The sequence below is a fragment of the Balaenoptera musculus genome, chromosome 20 (assembly GCF_009873245.2).
Source record: "Balaenoptera musculus isolate JJ_BM4_2016_0621 chromosome 20, mBalMus1.pri.v3, whole genome shotgun sequence".
Lineage (NCBI taxonomy): Eukaryota > Metazoa > Chordata > Mammalia > Artiodactyla > Balaenopteridae > Balaenoptera > Balaenoptera musculus.
The window spans coordinates 24,129,940-24,143,985 of NC_045804.1; the positions used below are offsets into that span (position 1 = coordinate 24,129,940).

The following is a 14,046-nucleotide window of genomic DNA, read 5'->3' on the forward strand; positions in this document are numbered from 1 at the left end:
TAGACAGGAAACAAACAACCGCCTGAATAAGTACTTAATAAATTATTATGCATACTCTGATGGGAGTTACAGGATTCTGGGAGAGAATAATGGGGTAGGGACTGAGAAATCAGAGTTTATGCTGGGAGGTGAAGGAAGGGAGGGAACTGGGCAAGGAAGGAAGGGTGAAGCACACTCCAGGGAACAGTATGTATGGTAGCCCAGAGGTATTCAGAGCTTGTTGATTTGGAGAAAAGAAAGGCCATACTGGTTGAAACTTGGCCATATCCCAGGGGGTGAGGGCTTGAAAGGTGAGCAGGGGCCTGGTGGGTGGTGGTAGGGAATTTGTCATTTATTCTATGTACAGTGGGAAGCTAGGGAAGACATCAATAAATGTTTGCAAATAAAGGACTGAATGACTGGCTGTTTACACTCATTACAGTGTGGTGGAGAAACTCTCATTAGACCAGAAGAGGCAAGTTTGAATCCCAGCTCTGCCTGATTCTAGATTGCTATCGTCTCTCTGGGCCTTGGTTCCTCAGTTGCAAAACGAGAATTTTTCTAAAACCCTCTCAGGGTTGGGGGCTAGAGTAAGCTAAGGTTTGTGAAAGTGGCTTGGAGCCATCCGTACTCAGTGAGCGAGGCAGTGGGTAAGGCCCAGGTTAGTGACTGCCCTCCGCCAGGTACCTGGCCAAGGCCCCAGGCAGGAGCAGCGCAGTTGCTGGCACCCACCTGGAACGCACGCATTTTCACAGCCACGGCTCCATTGAGCGGGATCAGCAAGACCATGAGAGCGACTCCAGCCAGGACAGAGGGACCCAGGTTCTGAGGAGGCACAATAGATACACTAGACAGACAGACAGAGTATATAGACAGAACCCAACAGACAGAGGCCTATTGACCTGAAATGCAGGGACGGGCAAGAAGCAAAAGATGGTGGTCAGCCAAACAGATGGACAGCAAAAAGCAGACATACAGATAAAGCCGAAATGACGAAAACATTTGCAAAAACAGCCAGCCATCAGATAATGACAAGAGATAGGGACAAACAGGCAGACATAGAAGGGTGTCCAGACACACAGGAAGGCAAATACAGATAGGCAATGACAGTCAGAGTCACACCCACCTTGCCTCCAAGCCCCTCTTCCCTCCCCTGGGTTCTGTGAGAAGGATTATCACACAGGCTAGAAAGATTTGATTGCAGACACCAGCATCCTCACAGTCCTGTCCCCCACCCCTCTGCTGACCCAGAATAACCCTCTCTTGTCCCATCTGAAGGAAGGAGAAGGTCAGAGGAAGGGGGCAGAGATCAGGGTTCAAGAGTCACCTGCCAGGGCTTCCCTGGTGGCGCAGTGGTTAGGAATCCGCCTGCCAATGCAGGGGACACGGGTTCGAGCCCTGGTCCAGGAAGATTCCCACAGGCCACAGAGCAACTAAGCTCATGAGCCACAACTACTAGGCCTGCACTCTAGAGCCTGAAAACCACAACTACTGAGTCCGTGAGCCACAACTACTGAAGCCCGTGTGCCTAGAGCGCGTGCACCTAGAGCCTGTGCTCCGCAACAAGAGAAGCCACCGCAATGAGAAGCCCACGCACCGCAAGGAAGAGTAGCTCCCGCTCGCTGCAACTAGAGAAAGCCTGCGCGCAGCAACGAAGACCAAACAGAGCCAAATAAATAAATAAATAAATATATTAAAAAAACAAAAAAAAGAAGAGTCACCTGCCAGAGGAAGTACACTGCCAGGATGATCTGCAGGGGTGCTGACCACAGCAGGTTGATGAAGGGGACAACATCCATGAAGCGCTGGGCGTCCACTGACATGAGGTTAACAATTTCTCCCACAGTGGACTCACGTTTGACTGAATTGGTGATGACCAGAGCCTGCAGGTGGACAGCGGGGTGATGGACTGGGCCCGCGAGGCTCTCCAAAGCTCCCCAGGGGCCTCCCCAGCCCCCCAATGCCCTGCTCCAGCTGACCTTCCTATAGATGACACCTATGATGCCCGTGCGAAACCTCAACCCCATCACAAAGATGCAGTGGTAATACTGGTGTAAGATCAGAGTCTGCATCACGGAGCACACGAACATCAGCCCGGCCACCAGAAAGCCCCACCAGGTGGGGGCCGTGGGGTTTGAAATAAATCTGATCAGGACGCTGCAAGGTGAGGAGAGAGGCATGAGGGTGTGCAGGGCTCCCCCAGTCTGCTCGCTCTACTGTGGCCCTCCCCTTTCCCCTCAGCCTCCACTCTGCCCTGCCTCTGAAACCTCTCAGGTGGAGGCTGCTGGCCCTCCACACCCCCGCCCAGACCAGGGGGACTTGGCGCAGATCTGCCTCAAGCCCTCCATCCTTACTCCTTTCTGCCTCCACCTCCTTTCCTACCTACCATGGCCCCCCGCCACCCACCCCTTTATCACCCTCTGGCCACCTGCCTCACCAGCCTGCCTTTCTTGCCTCCTTGGACCTTGTGGCAGGAAGCAGTGCAACATGTCCATTGATTAGACTTTCCTGCACCTTCTTCTGGGCTGCCGAGGGCTCTGAAGTCCACTGCATGACCACACAGACTCTCGCCCCTCAAATCCATCCTCTTCAATATCAGCGGTCTCCAACGCTGCCCAGTGACCTTCTCCGGGGCCCTAATCTACTTCCTCTCCCGCAGTCCTTTTCACCTCTTATCCTCTTACCTGTCCTCACTCCCCACCTCTCTCAGCAGCTGCCCACTTAAATCTTCCCATCGAGAACTCCCTGCCAACTGCAGACTTCCCTGCAAACACTTGCTCTCTTCCTTTTGTCCTGCCTCAGGACAGGAGGCGCCCTTTCAACTTTCCACGCCGGGTCCTGCCTCCCAAGCCCTGGATCCCACCTGCCTCCTCAGGAACACGTTTCTTCGTTGGCCCCCTTTCTCCCGGTCTTCAGTATCCTCCTCTCCACTGGCAGCTCTGTGCCTTGGCCGACTGACATGACCAAGTCTCTTCCATGTTAGGACAAACCTCCCCTTGACCCCATGGAGCAACCTCCATAGTCATGGCCAGGCTTCTTCTGCTGTGGGTTGGGTGTAACTCCCCAAAAGACATTTCAAGTCATAACCCCTGGTACCTGTGAACGTGACCTTATTTGGAAACAGGGTCTTTGCAGACATAATCAAGTTAAGATAAGGTCATATTGGAGTAGGGTGGCCCATAATCCAGTGACTGGAGTCTTTATAAGAGAAAAGAGAGGGAGATTTGCACACAGAGACACAGATGCAGACAGACAGACACACACACACACAGGAGGATGCCATGCAAAGATGGAGGCAGAGATTGGAGGGATGAGGCTCCAAGCCTAGGAATGCCAAGGACTGCCAGCACACCAGAACCTGGGAGGCGTGGAACAGATTCTCACTCAGAGCCTCTAGAAGGAACCTACCCACCGACACTTTGATTTCAGACCTCTGGCTTCCAGAACTGTGAAAGAATACATTTCTGTTTTCAGCCACCCAGTCTGTGGTACTCTGTTACCCTAGAAAACTAAAAACCTTTATAGGAAGTTTCTAGACCTCCACTGGCCCCGTCTCCACTGCAGAAACCCTGTTCTCAGGCCCTTCCCCTGTGTCGCAGCCTCTGTTCTTGGCAAAGTCACCAACAAACTCCACGTTGCCTTCCTCAGGCTCTATTTTACTGGTCAACTTGCTCCACTGGAGGCCACGCCTTCCCCCGGAAGGGTTCTCTGTGCCCTGCTCCACAGTCTGGGTTCTTTTCCCAACTTCGCCCCCTCCACGCTAATCTTCTGCTCACCCATACCTGTCAGAATGCCCTAGGGCTCCGTCTGGGGCCTCTGCACGGGCTCTCTGGGAGAGGTTAGCCACAGATATGGGACCCTGGGCTTCCACCCGATGGCTCTGCAAACGTGATCTCCAGCTAGCTGGGAATCTCCCCTTGGGGGCCACCAGCAACTCAGGCCCAAAATGGCCAAGATGCCCCTCACCACCTTGCCCAGGGCCCAGGTCTCTCTTCCTGCTGAGTTCACCATCTCAGCAAAAGATCCATCATCCTCCAGCTACCCAGGCCAGAACCCAGGTCACCTTTCCCCCCCACCCCTCCCCGGCACCAACACTCATTTCCAGAGAGTAGCTCCTGAATCCTGTCTCATTCCTGACCTGGACTTTCCTTGGACCTGGTTGGCCCACTTCCATGTGGCCACCCTGCCCTGCCTCCCCCACACTACTGGCAGGGGATCCTTCCAGAATGCAAACCAGACACCCCTCCCTGGCTTCAAATCTTTCAAGGATTTCCTTAGCTCTCCCTCTCTCCCGTTGTTGTTCTGCCCCTCCCTTTGGTCAACCCCCCTCTAGCATTCAGAAGTACCTGGAGTTCCTGAGTCATGCTGTTTCAGGCCTCTGTGACTCTGCACCTTCCCCTCCTTCCTCACCTAGTTAGCCAATTGCCTGTCCTTCCAAACTTGATAACCTCTCTGGCTGGCAAGTGTACCCTGCCCCTTCCCAGGCTGGCTTCCTTGCTCCTCTGGGGGTTTTTCAGACACCTAAGTACACCTCCGCCCACACTGTGCTCTAATAGATTTACACATTGGTTTCTCCCACAAGACCTTAAGACCATATCTGAGTTATCTTTGTATACCTAGTGTCTGGCACCATTCTGGGACCCTGGGGGCTCAAAATATGTTCACTGAATGAATGAATGCACAAATGCATGATTGGAGGGTCAAAGGATTGAGGGCTCAGCTGCTAGCTCCTTTCCATCCCCTCATTTGAGAGCTCTTTCTAGCCCAAGCCACTCACGTGATAGATGGCGGAGCCTATCATCTGGAAAGAGCACCGTAGATGGAGTTCAGAGCCCTGGACTCAAATCCATCTTTACCAGCTGTGTACCCTTGGCCAAGTCACTTCACCTCTCTGAGTTCCTATTTCCTCATTTTTTGGATTGTTTTTCGTTTTTCTGCTTCCTTGTTTGTAAAACGGGAAAAGGGCACCTCTCTGTAGGATTGTCAGGAGGATTTAAAGAGAGAATGGATGTTAACGTATACATCAGGGTACCTGGCAGTTGTACTTGGTCCAGATAAGTTGGATGTGAATGGGGAAATGAGGTGCAGAGGCTCTGCCACTTGCCAAAGGTCACACAGAAAGTGGGGATAGCCCCTTCGGTTCCTGGTCTGGCGCTCTTTTCTCTACACATTGTCCCCAAGGCCGGCCAGCCAGCCAGCCTCTTTTCCCGGGAAGGGGTGCGTGGGAGGGAGCATGGACAGACCTCAGCAGCTGTGGGTTGATGAAGGACAGCAGGTCCTGGATCAGCTTGAAGCACATGCTGAGGAGGAAGCTGGAGCCAAAGGTGGCCATCAGGGCCCGCAGGAAGGGGGGCTCCCGGGCCTGCGGCCGGCCCCCCAGCAGCACCTCACCCTCGCTGGACAGTCTCTTCCCAGAAGCCTCCGCAGCCTGGTGTCTGGTCCGGGGAGGAAGGAGCAGTGGGTAGGAATGGGCACATGGGCCCCGTGAAGCCAAGGGGCTGGCGAGGAGCAGGTAGGAGGGGGAGCTGCTTTCTTGGCTCTCAGAACTGGGAGGGGGAAGGACAGTGAGACTTTCCAGCTGAGAATCCCCAAGTGCCTTCAGGTGCTAGAGGATATATGAAGGGGTGCCTTAACTGCTCCTCAAGGACTATACACCCAGTAATTCCCAACCTGTGGCCCTCTCCATGCCTCCCCAGGGCTGGCTCCAGGGAGGACGCTGACAAGAAGGGAGACATGGGCGGGGCTGGCTAGTGGTCTAGTCACTGGCAAGCTGAGCAGGGAGGGAGTGGAGGTGGCATGGAGGGACAGAGAGGGGATGCAGCAGGCAGACTGGGGGCCATTAGGTCTTCCAGAGGCTCCAAGCCATGAGCCCAAGACACTGCTGACCAAGTCCATGTCCCTGGTTCCTTCACAGCCAGTCGGCCATCAGAGGCTCAGACGGAACCAGCATGGGATTTCTGGGCCCCAGGTTGTGGGTGGAAGGGGTTTCGGTCCTGGGGGGACGGGGGGTGAAGAAGGAGGACTCAGAGCCTCAGCTTTCTCGGCTGGGTAGTCGGTCAGAGAGAGTCTGCCAGTGGGCAGGCCCTTAGCCAGAGGGTCATCTCTTCCAGCCCCTGCCTCCACGCAGGAAGCAAGGTTGAGAGGGGGCGCTGGCCTCAACCTTCCTCCCCCGGCCCCTTCCCCTCCTGAGGGAAGTCCCTGGAATCTACCCTTCAAGTCAGGCAGGGCAGTGCAGTGGTGAGTGCTGTGGGCCCAGACAGCTGGGTGTGGATTCTGGCTTTGCCACCACCAACTAGGGGACCTTGGGTGCATCATCAAACCTCTGTGCCTCAGTGACCTCATCTGGAACACAAAGGCAATAGAACCTGCACAGTAGCTGTCGGAGATTAACCGAGTTAGTCTGCACGATAAGGACAATGCCTGGGACAGAGTAAGTGCTATGAAAGTGTCAGCCATTCTCCAGCATCAGTAGCGTTGGGAGAGCTGACCCAGGCCTGAGCTGCCCACCCCAGGACCACCTGCACCTGCTCTTCTCCCCACGCCCAGCCATGTGATCTCCTGGGTCTACCAGCCTCTCCTGCAGGAGACCTGGGCTGCATGAAGGGGTTGGGGTGGGGGGGCGCGGGGACGGGGGAGGAGGGGGGCCTCACCGCGCTGCCTGCTCTTGCTGCTTCTTCCTCTCCTGCAGCAGCCTCTGCACCACCACGTGGGAGCAGTCCTCCTTGTTCAGGCACCAGAGGTCCCACTCCTCCAAGGGCCGCCGGTAGCCGAGGATGGCCAACCTGGAGCAGACGGGCAGCACCACCCTGGGTCAGAGTTCAGCAGCCTGGGGACAAGGGTCTCCAGAGAGGAGGATGTCCCCAGGGAGCTGTGGCCAAGGAAAGTGTTCCTTTATTCCAACAGTGAGCAGGATGGGCGTCACTGCCTCCCACCCCAAGTTCCTACTTCCAGCCCTTTCTCACTCCTTCCCAGATGCCCCATTGACTCCTGGGCCCTGATGACAAAATCCATGCTGGCTGCGGCCCTGGGGGATGACAAGGCCTGCTGGATGGAGCCCCAGCCCGAGGACCCTCCTCAGTACAATATGGTTAATGAGCTGTCACCCAGGTCACAGACACAATCCTCCTGCTCTAGCTGCTCTGAGGGGCGCCCAAGGAAATGGCAGCTGCAAGCTTATCCCTGACCAAATAGCTGGGAACTAATTATGGTCTCCCTCTAGGACCCTAGGCCTGTCCCCAAGGCCTGCCAGACACAGGTCTGGCCTGTGCCCTGGGATCAGAACTGGGCCAGGACCGGCCTCTGTACTCAGCCCCCAGCCCAAACAGATAGGTTTCCCAACCCTCGCCTGGCCCATGCCCACTGGGGTTCACAGCTCCTCAGGCCCCTGAACTCCTGGCCTGCTCCCTTTCCTCTTTCTCATCCCCCAACTATCCATCCCCATTCCCCCTCCCCCGGGCCCCCAGGCTTGGGGAAGAGCCAACTCACTTTGTAAACCACCAGAAAGACAGGCGGGAGAGGAAGCCAGCTCCGGCCTCAGGGCAGGGGTTCTAGAAGGTGCAAGAGTGGGGCAGGGGAAATCAGGAGTGCACACCACCCTCTCAAGGCAGAGCAGAGGGAGGAGGGTGCCTCGCTCCTTCCTGCTCCTAGGAAGCACTCCTGCTCAGTGTGCAAGCCCTAGTTTGCACACTGTGGAGGTGACATGAAGACGGAATGAACTGGAAGGGACGGGGGATGCTGGTGAGGGCTGGGCTGAGGAGTGGGCTGTGGCACCCCCACTACCACCCACCTCCATTAAGACTCACGGGGTCGATATTCTTGGGGGAGAAAAACGGTGGCTTCTCCCTGAAGCAGGAGAGGATGAGGGCAGAGAGCACCAGGGCAAAGTAGATATAGAAGGTGGTGAAGCGGAAGGGGTCTGAGATCTTGCCCTGGGGGAGAAAGGAGAGCAACATCAGAGCTTGGGAAGCCCTGGGCCTGCAGTCCTTGCCCCAAGGAGTCCTTTGGGGCACCAGACCCCTCTGGGGTAGAAGTCCGCAAAAGTGGGTACCTGGGTCCCCCTGCCCAGAGGCTTCTGAGAGACGGGAAAGGTCACAGGGGGTCCACTGTTCTGTGGAGACTTGCCCTGCTCATCTACATCACCTTGTCTAACCCTCCCTAACAGGTAGGAAATCTTATGATACTCAGTTTGCAATTGAGGAAATGAGACTCTTGGTTCAGGAATTTGCCCAAGATCACAAAGAGTAAGTGGGTTGTTCCCAGCCTGTGCTCTTATGAATATCCTTGATTGCCTCCTCTTGAGATGGAGAAATAGGGAGACACTAGATTGATCCCCAGTGTTCCAACCACCCCCACCCACCACTGAAGATCAAGAGGAAGGCCAGGAACTGAGGGAGGTGGGGAAAAAGGGGGAGAACAAGACGACAGGATTCCAGGAAAGCCAGAACTGTTCATGTCTGCACACCTGCTCTCACTGAACAGACATTGCACTTGGTGGTAGCTGCTACATTCCCACGAACAGCCGACAATGGCCACATCTTGCTGCATTCCCCTGGGTTACACTGGTCCTCACCCCGCTCACCAGTCTGCTTCTCAGCAGAGATGCAACAAGTAGGGAATGACACAAAAAGGACTGAACAGCAGAGGAGGTCCTGGGAGCTGGGGAGGGGCAGAAGGGAGGAGCCTGGGACCCAGCAGTGACCTAGAGCTCTGGGGACAATCCCTAGACAGCACTGGACCTGGCAGGTTCCTCTCTTCCGCTTACCTGTGCCAAAGCTGAAAGGATCTTGGAACGGAAGGGGATGATGCCACAGACCACACACAGGAACCAGAAGATGATGAGGACCCCCGAAGACCGAACCCCCTGCAGCCGCTCATACTGGATCAGCAGGGTGGCCAGCAGCTGTGCAGGGAGGGCGGGAGAGGCTGGGCCAGAGCACACACATCTGGACCTGCCTCCATTCCTCCCCATGCCACATGGCCAGATGTTTCTGGGGTTACCCACTCCTAAGATGTCCAGCCTTCTCCTCAGAGCCCATGGTTCCCCCACCACAATCCCACAACCCACTGGAGATCCTCCCCAATCCAGATTCCCTGGTCCCACACTGACCATGGTGACTCCCACCACCAAGGGGGTGACAAAGAAGATGGGGGCAGGGGCCCAACCGTGGACCAGGCCATGGAAGGAGTAGAAGAGGTCAGTCCAGGAGACACACCACAGCAGGACGCCCAAGGCCTATGAACAGGGCATATGTTAGGGACTCCATTCCCAAAGAAAGGGATGGTCCCCACTGGGGAGGAGCCTTTGCTCCTGAAACCAACAGACCTGCCCAGGCTTGCCCCCAAGGGCTGGGCTGGGCACTGGCCAGAAGCTTCTCCAGGGTGGGGAGAGCATTGCTGGAGAACTTGACTGAACTTCCCCAAGCAGAGATTATCTCACTGGGCTGCAGACCCAGCTGGCAGGCTGCCATGGCCCTGAGCACAGGGAGGGTGAGGCTGGGGAACCCAGACCAGTCACTGAGGGTGGGGAAAGGGACCCATTAAAAGGAGAATCTCCTAGGTCCTGGTCCCACCCGCAGGAGAGCCCTGAGCCCCTGACCGTCTTGAGCCTGGAGAGGCGAGAGAGAACAATGTAGCCTTGGTGGCGGTGCTGCAGGCAGAACAGGTAGCAGGGCAGGGCGGCCCACAGGTAGATGCAGGGGACCCAGGCCAGCACGGAGTTCTGGAAGCAGGGAGTGAAGTCCGGGTTGTCTGTGTGCACAGACAGATTGGAGTCCTGGGGACAAAGAGAAGAATTCAGGGGCAGACTTGTACAGCTCTGGGCTCACGCTCCAGGGAGGGGGCTGGGCCAGAGAGCTGCCATGCGCTCTGGGGGTCAGAAGGTGTGTGAACATGAAAGTCTAAGTGTGCAAACCAGCAGGCATTGTCCCGAGTGTGAGCTCTTCCAGGAGGCTAAGGGCGCCCCATTTCCTCATATTTTCTCTCTGTCTCTCTAATTGATGTTTAATTTAAGCACAATAAACTGCACCCATTTGAAGTGCACAATCCAATGAGTGACAGTTGTACACACCTGCAAAACTGCTACCACAATAAAGATATAGAATAATCCACCATTCCACGAGTTCCTTTGTGCCCCTCTGCAGCCCATCCCTCCCAGGCAAACACTGATCTGCTTTCTGTCGTTCTAGATTTCCGCTCTTTTATTTTTAATTAATTTTTAATTTTATCAAAGCAATATATGCACATGGTTGAAGAGTCCACTTTCTCTCTAAAGCTCTCCCAGGGAAGGGATAGGGAGCCTCTCTGAGCTTTAGTTGCCTCTCCTTTAAAATGGGGGAGGCCATCCCTGCCCCACCTACCTCCTCAGTGGGTGTGAACTCAAAGGAGCAAGGGGATGTGGAGAGAGCTTTGTAAACAAAGCTGGGGTGACCAACCATCCCAGTTTGCATAGAACTGTCCTGGTTCTAGCACTGACAGTCTCGTGTCTTAGGGAACCACTGAGTCCAGACAAGACCGCTTTTTGTCTTTGCACCTAAGAACTTTTCTGGAAAGAGATGGGGGAACACATTCAAACACATATTTTACTAAGATTGTTTCCCCCAAGGCCACCGATGAACTAATCTTTTTTTCCCTTCTCGCAAAGTATTAGACTGTCTCTACAGAAAGCTCATAAAATATAAACAACTAAAAAAAAAAAGGGACTTCCCTGGTGGCGCAGTGGTTAAGAATCCACCTGCCAATGCAGGGGACACAGGTTCGATCCCTGGTCCAGGAAGATCCCACATGCTGCGGAGCAACAAAGCCCATGCGCCACAACTACTGAGCCTGCGCTCTAGAGCCCACGCGCCGCAACTACTGAGTCCACGTGCTGCAACTACTGAAGCCCGTGTGCCTAGAGCCCGTGCTCCGCAACTAGAGAAGCCACCACAATGAGAAGCCCATGCACCGCAACAAAGAGTAGCCCCTGCTCGCCGCAACTAGAGAAAGCCCGCACGCAGCTACCAAGACCCAAGGCAGCCAAAAAAACCCCCAAACCTCACCCACAATCCCATCCACCTAGAGACAACTCTTAACACCAGAAGATAGAACCCTCTACCTTCTAACTGCCAGTTTAAATAATTGTCATTTTTATTTTTGTCAAAGTTATAACATGCACATAATTCTAAAGGTAAATGAAAAGAAAATGGTACCCTGCCTCATCACTCCCCACCCCTAGTTCCACTTTCTAGGGGTAAGTATGTTCAAATATGCTAACTTGTTCTGGTAGCTACTTCTATGTTTTTAAGCAATTTGCTTTTAATATTGTTACATGATCTACCACTATTTGATAATCACTATTTTCTTTTTTTCTGGAAGTTAAAGCTGTACCTCTCTTACATTCTCTCCACTTGAACTTCCTCAACCTTCCAGTGTAGAAACATCACAGGCTTTTGTTAAATAAATATTCACAGTTCACACTTTTTGGACTATATAAATATTGTTCACTACAACTGGCTCTACCCCTTTCAATACCTGTGTGACCTTAGGCAAGACGCTTGACCTTCACCTCTCTGGGTCTTAGTTTCTTCAAGGGTAACACTGAGATGATAACATCTCCCACCAGGCCCCACCCACCTGGCCCCTCAGCCATCAGCCTAGCCCAGGCCCCCACCTCTTCCCGAGCAATTTCCACGGGGTTCTAGTCTCTTCCCTTCCATGCCCTATGGGCCCAGATCCCTGCCCACACTCTCCTGGTCTTCCCCTTCCTCCCTGGTCTTTCCTTCTATGTCTCCTTGCTGGTTCCCCTGCTTGGCACCAGAGTGCCCCGGAACTCAGTCCTTTCCTCTTCTCCATTTCCTTTTACATTTGCACTCACCCCCAGGGCAATCTCTTCCAGTCTCAACTACATGCCAATGACTCCCAAGTTTACCTCTCTACCCCACCACTCTCCAAATCCCCAACTCTAAATCCAACTGCCGACTGGACATCTCCACTTTACGCATCGTACAAGAGCCTACAAGGTCCCCCACAGCGTCCCTTCCCGCCAACCTGTGACCTCTCTCACCGCCTCTCCTACGTCACTCCAGCCAGTGGCCTCATTGCTTTTCCTGAACATAACAGGCATGTTCCTGCCTCAGGGTCTTTGTACTGGCTGCTCTGTCTGGAACGTTCCTCCCTTAGACATCCTTAAGTCTCTCTTTCTCATTGAGGCCTAGGCTGACCACCCTGTTTAATATTTCACTTGCACCCTACCCCCAGCATTCCCAATCCACTCCCTTAACCTTTCTCTGCTTTTTCTTTTCCTTATACCTACCACCTTTTAACATGCTACATAATTTAGAAATTTATTATGTTTTCTCTCATCTCTTTCTGCTGGCATGTGTGTTTCTTGAAGCAAAGAATCTTTATTTCATTTATTGATGTATCCTAAGTACCTAGAGCAGTGCCTGGCACATAGTAGGTGCTCAGCAAAAATTTGCTTAAATAACTCAAATTAAACATTTGTTGAATAAATGAATAAACAAAACGATAATTTTATACCCTGCCTCTAAACCTTCAGTGGCTTCCTACTGACTAGAAGACAAAGTCTAAGCATGGTATCCAAGTCCCATAACTGGCCTTGAACTATCTATCTACCTACCTATCTATCTATCTATGTGAACTATTAGACTATCTATGTGCCTGAGTTATCCCATCTTAAGAAAATATTTCATGGAGTGGTCTGCACACCCTGCTTCCCTTTCCTCAGCCTACCCTCAGTCTTTAATCCCATCTGAGTCAGCCCCTGCCTCCAAAGCACCTGCCCATGGCTGCAAGATTCCTGAAAGGCAGCGTTGTGCCCCTTGCCTCATGGCCCCAGACCTGCAGGGGCTCCTGCTCCTCCTGGAGCCAAGTCCAAGCACCCCTCCTTGCCTTCCCACTGCTCCCGTCCCCCACTGCCAAACTCACTTCACTCTAAATCTGCTCTGAGAGTCTCACTCCTACACCTTCGCTCAGCCTGGTCCCTATTTCTTCCACTTGTCAAGATCCCAACAACTACAGGGAAGGGTGGTGGGCCCGGCTTAGGACCCACCTCTCCCACCTTGAGCACCCTTCCTGCTCTGAAGTCAGCACCTAACGAGGGAGCCGCCTTCTGGAGTATGTCTTCCACTTGATGACGTTCTGATAAAGGCCTGCTATGAGCCAGGCGGAGGGGGAGGCAAACTCGGAACAGACCTGTCCCTGCCCCTGGGGAGCATGAGGTCCAGGGACATGCTTCTTTGGGGCGTTTCACTCAAACCCCAGAGAGCAGAGGTTGTACTGCGTACATCTTGAATTCTAGAGCTCTGTACTCAGTAGTCGCTCAAGCAATGCGAGCTAAGGACCAGAAGACTCTTGCTAAGCACTGGGCACACGGCCCTGGGCTGGGCACTGGGTCACAGAGGCGGGTTATTCTGTAGGCCTGATCAGGCTGTACCAGGGGAGGGGAGACAGACGCCCTGGCCCATATTGTTTTCCTCTTTAAAACATTTCTTAGCCAAGTATAGTATACTTACAGAAAAAGTACACACAGCTTAAGTATACACCTCAGTGAATTTTCACACACTGAACACGCCTGTGTAACTAGAACTAGAATCAAGAAACAGGACATTGCCAGCCCCCAGAAGCCCCTGTTGCGCCCCCTCCAAGCCACTCCTCATCCCAGGACAACACTGTTCTGAGTTCCAGCAACATGTGATTTGGCCCATGTGGGACCTTCCTACAAAGGAAATCACACATTTCCTGGATCTTTCATGTCTGGCTTCTTCTCTCCGCGCTGCGTTTGGGGGTGTCATCCTTGGCGTTGAGTGTGAGTGGGGATTCTCCCTCCCCATTTCTGCACATGGTCCATTGTATGAATGGACCCACGCACTTATCCATTCCACTGTCAAGGGGCAGCTGCACCCTGCTTTAACGCTTGGCAAGCCCGTTAATCCCATCCACTTAGTTGCCATCCAGATAGCTGGCCCAAGGCCACCCCCAACTCTGACCATCTGGTCTTCGGGCCTGGAGTGAACTGCCAACCTCTCTGGGCCCAAGCTGAGCTTCAACTCCTACAGAAAGCATTTCTGG

At 53.8% G+C, this 14,046-nt stretch overlaps 1 protein-coding gene across 1 annotated transcript in view; it reads right to left on the minus strand.

The window, feature by feature from the left end:
- Window positions 1–14,046, minus strand: part of ABCC3 (ATP binding cassette subfamily C member 3) — a 42,832-nt gene that overhangs the window by 21,547 nt on the left and 7,239 nt on the right. The window contains 10 exon segments of the mRNA XM_036838340.1: window positions 712–804; window positions 1,701–1,862; window positions 1,959–2,136; window positions 5,223–5,414; window positions 6,630–6,761; window positions 7,465–7,526; window positions 7,782–7,907; window positions 8,741–8,878; window positions 9,086–9,211; window positions 9,575–9,751. Coding sequence (XP_036694235.1) covers window positions 712–804; window positions 1,701–1,862; window positions 1,959–2,136; window positions 5,223–5,414; window positions 6,630–6,761; window positions 7,465–7,526; window positions 7,782–7,907; window positions 8,741–8,878; window positions 9,086–9,211; window positions 9,575–9,751 — 1,386 coding nt within the window.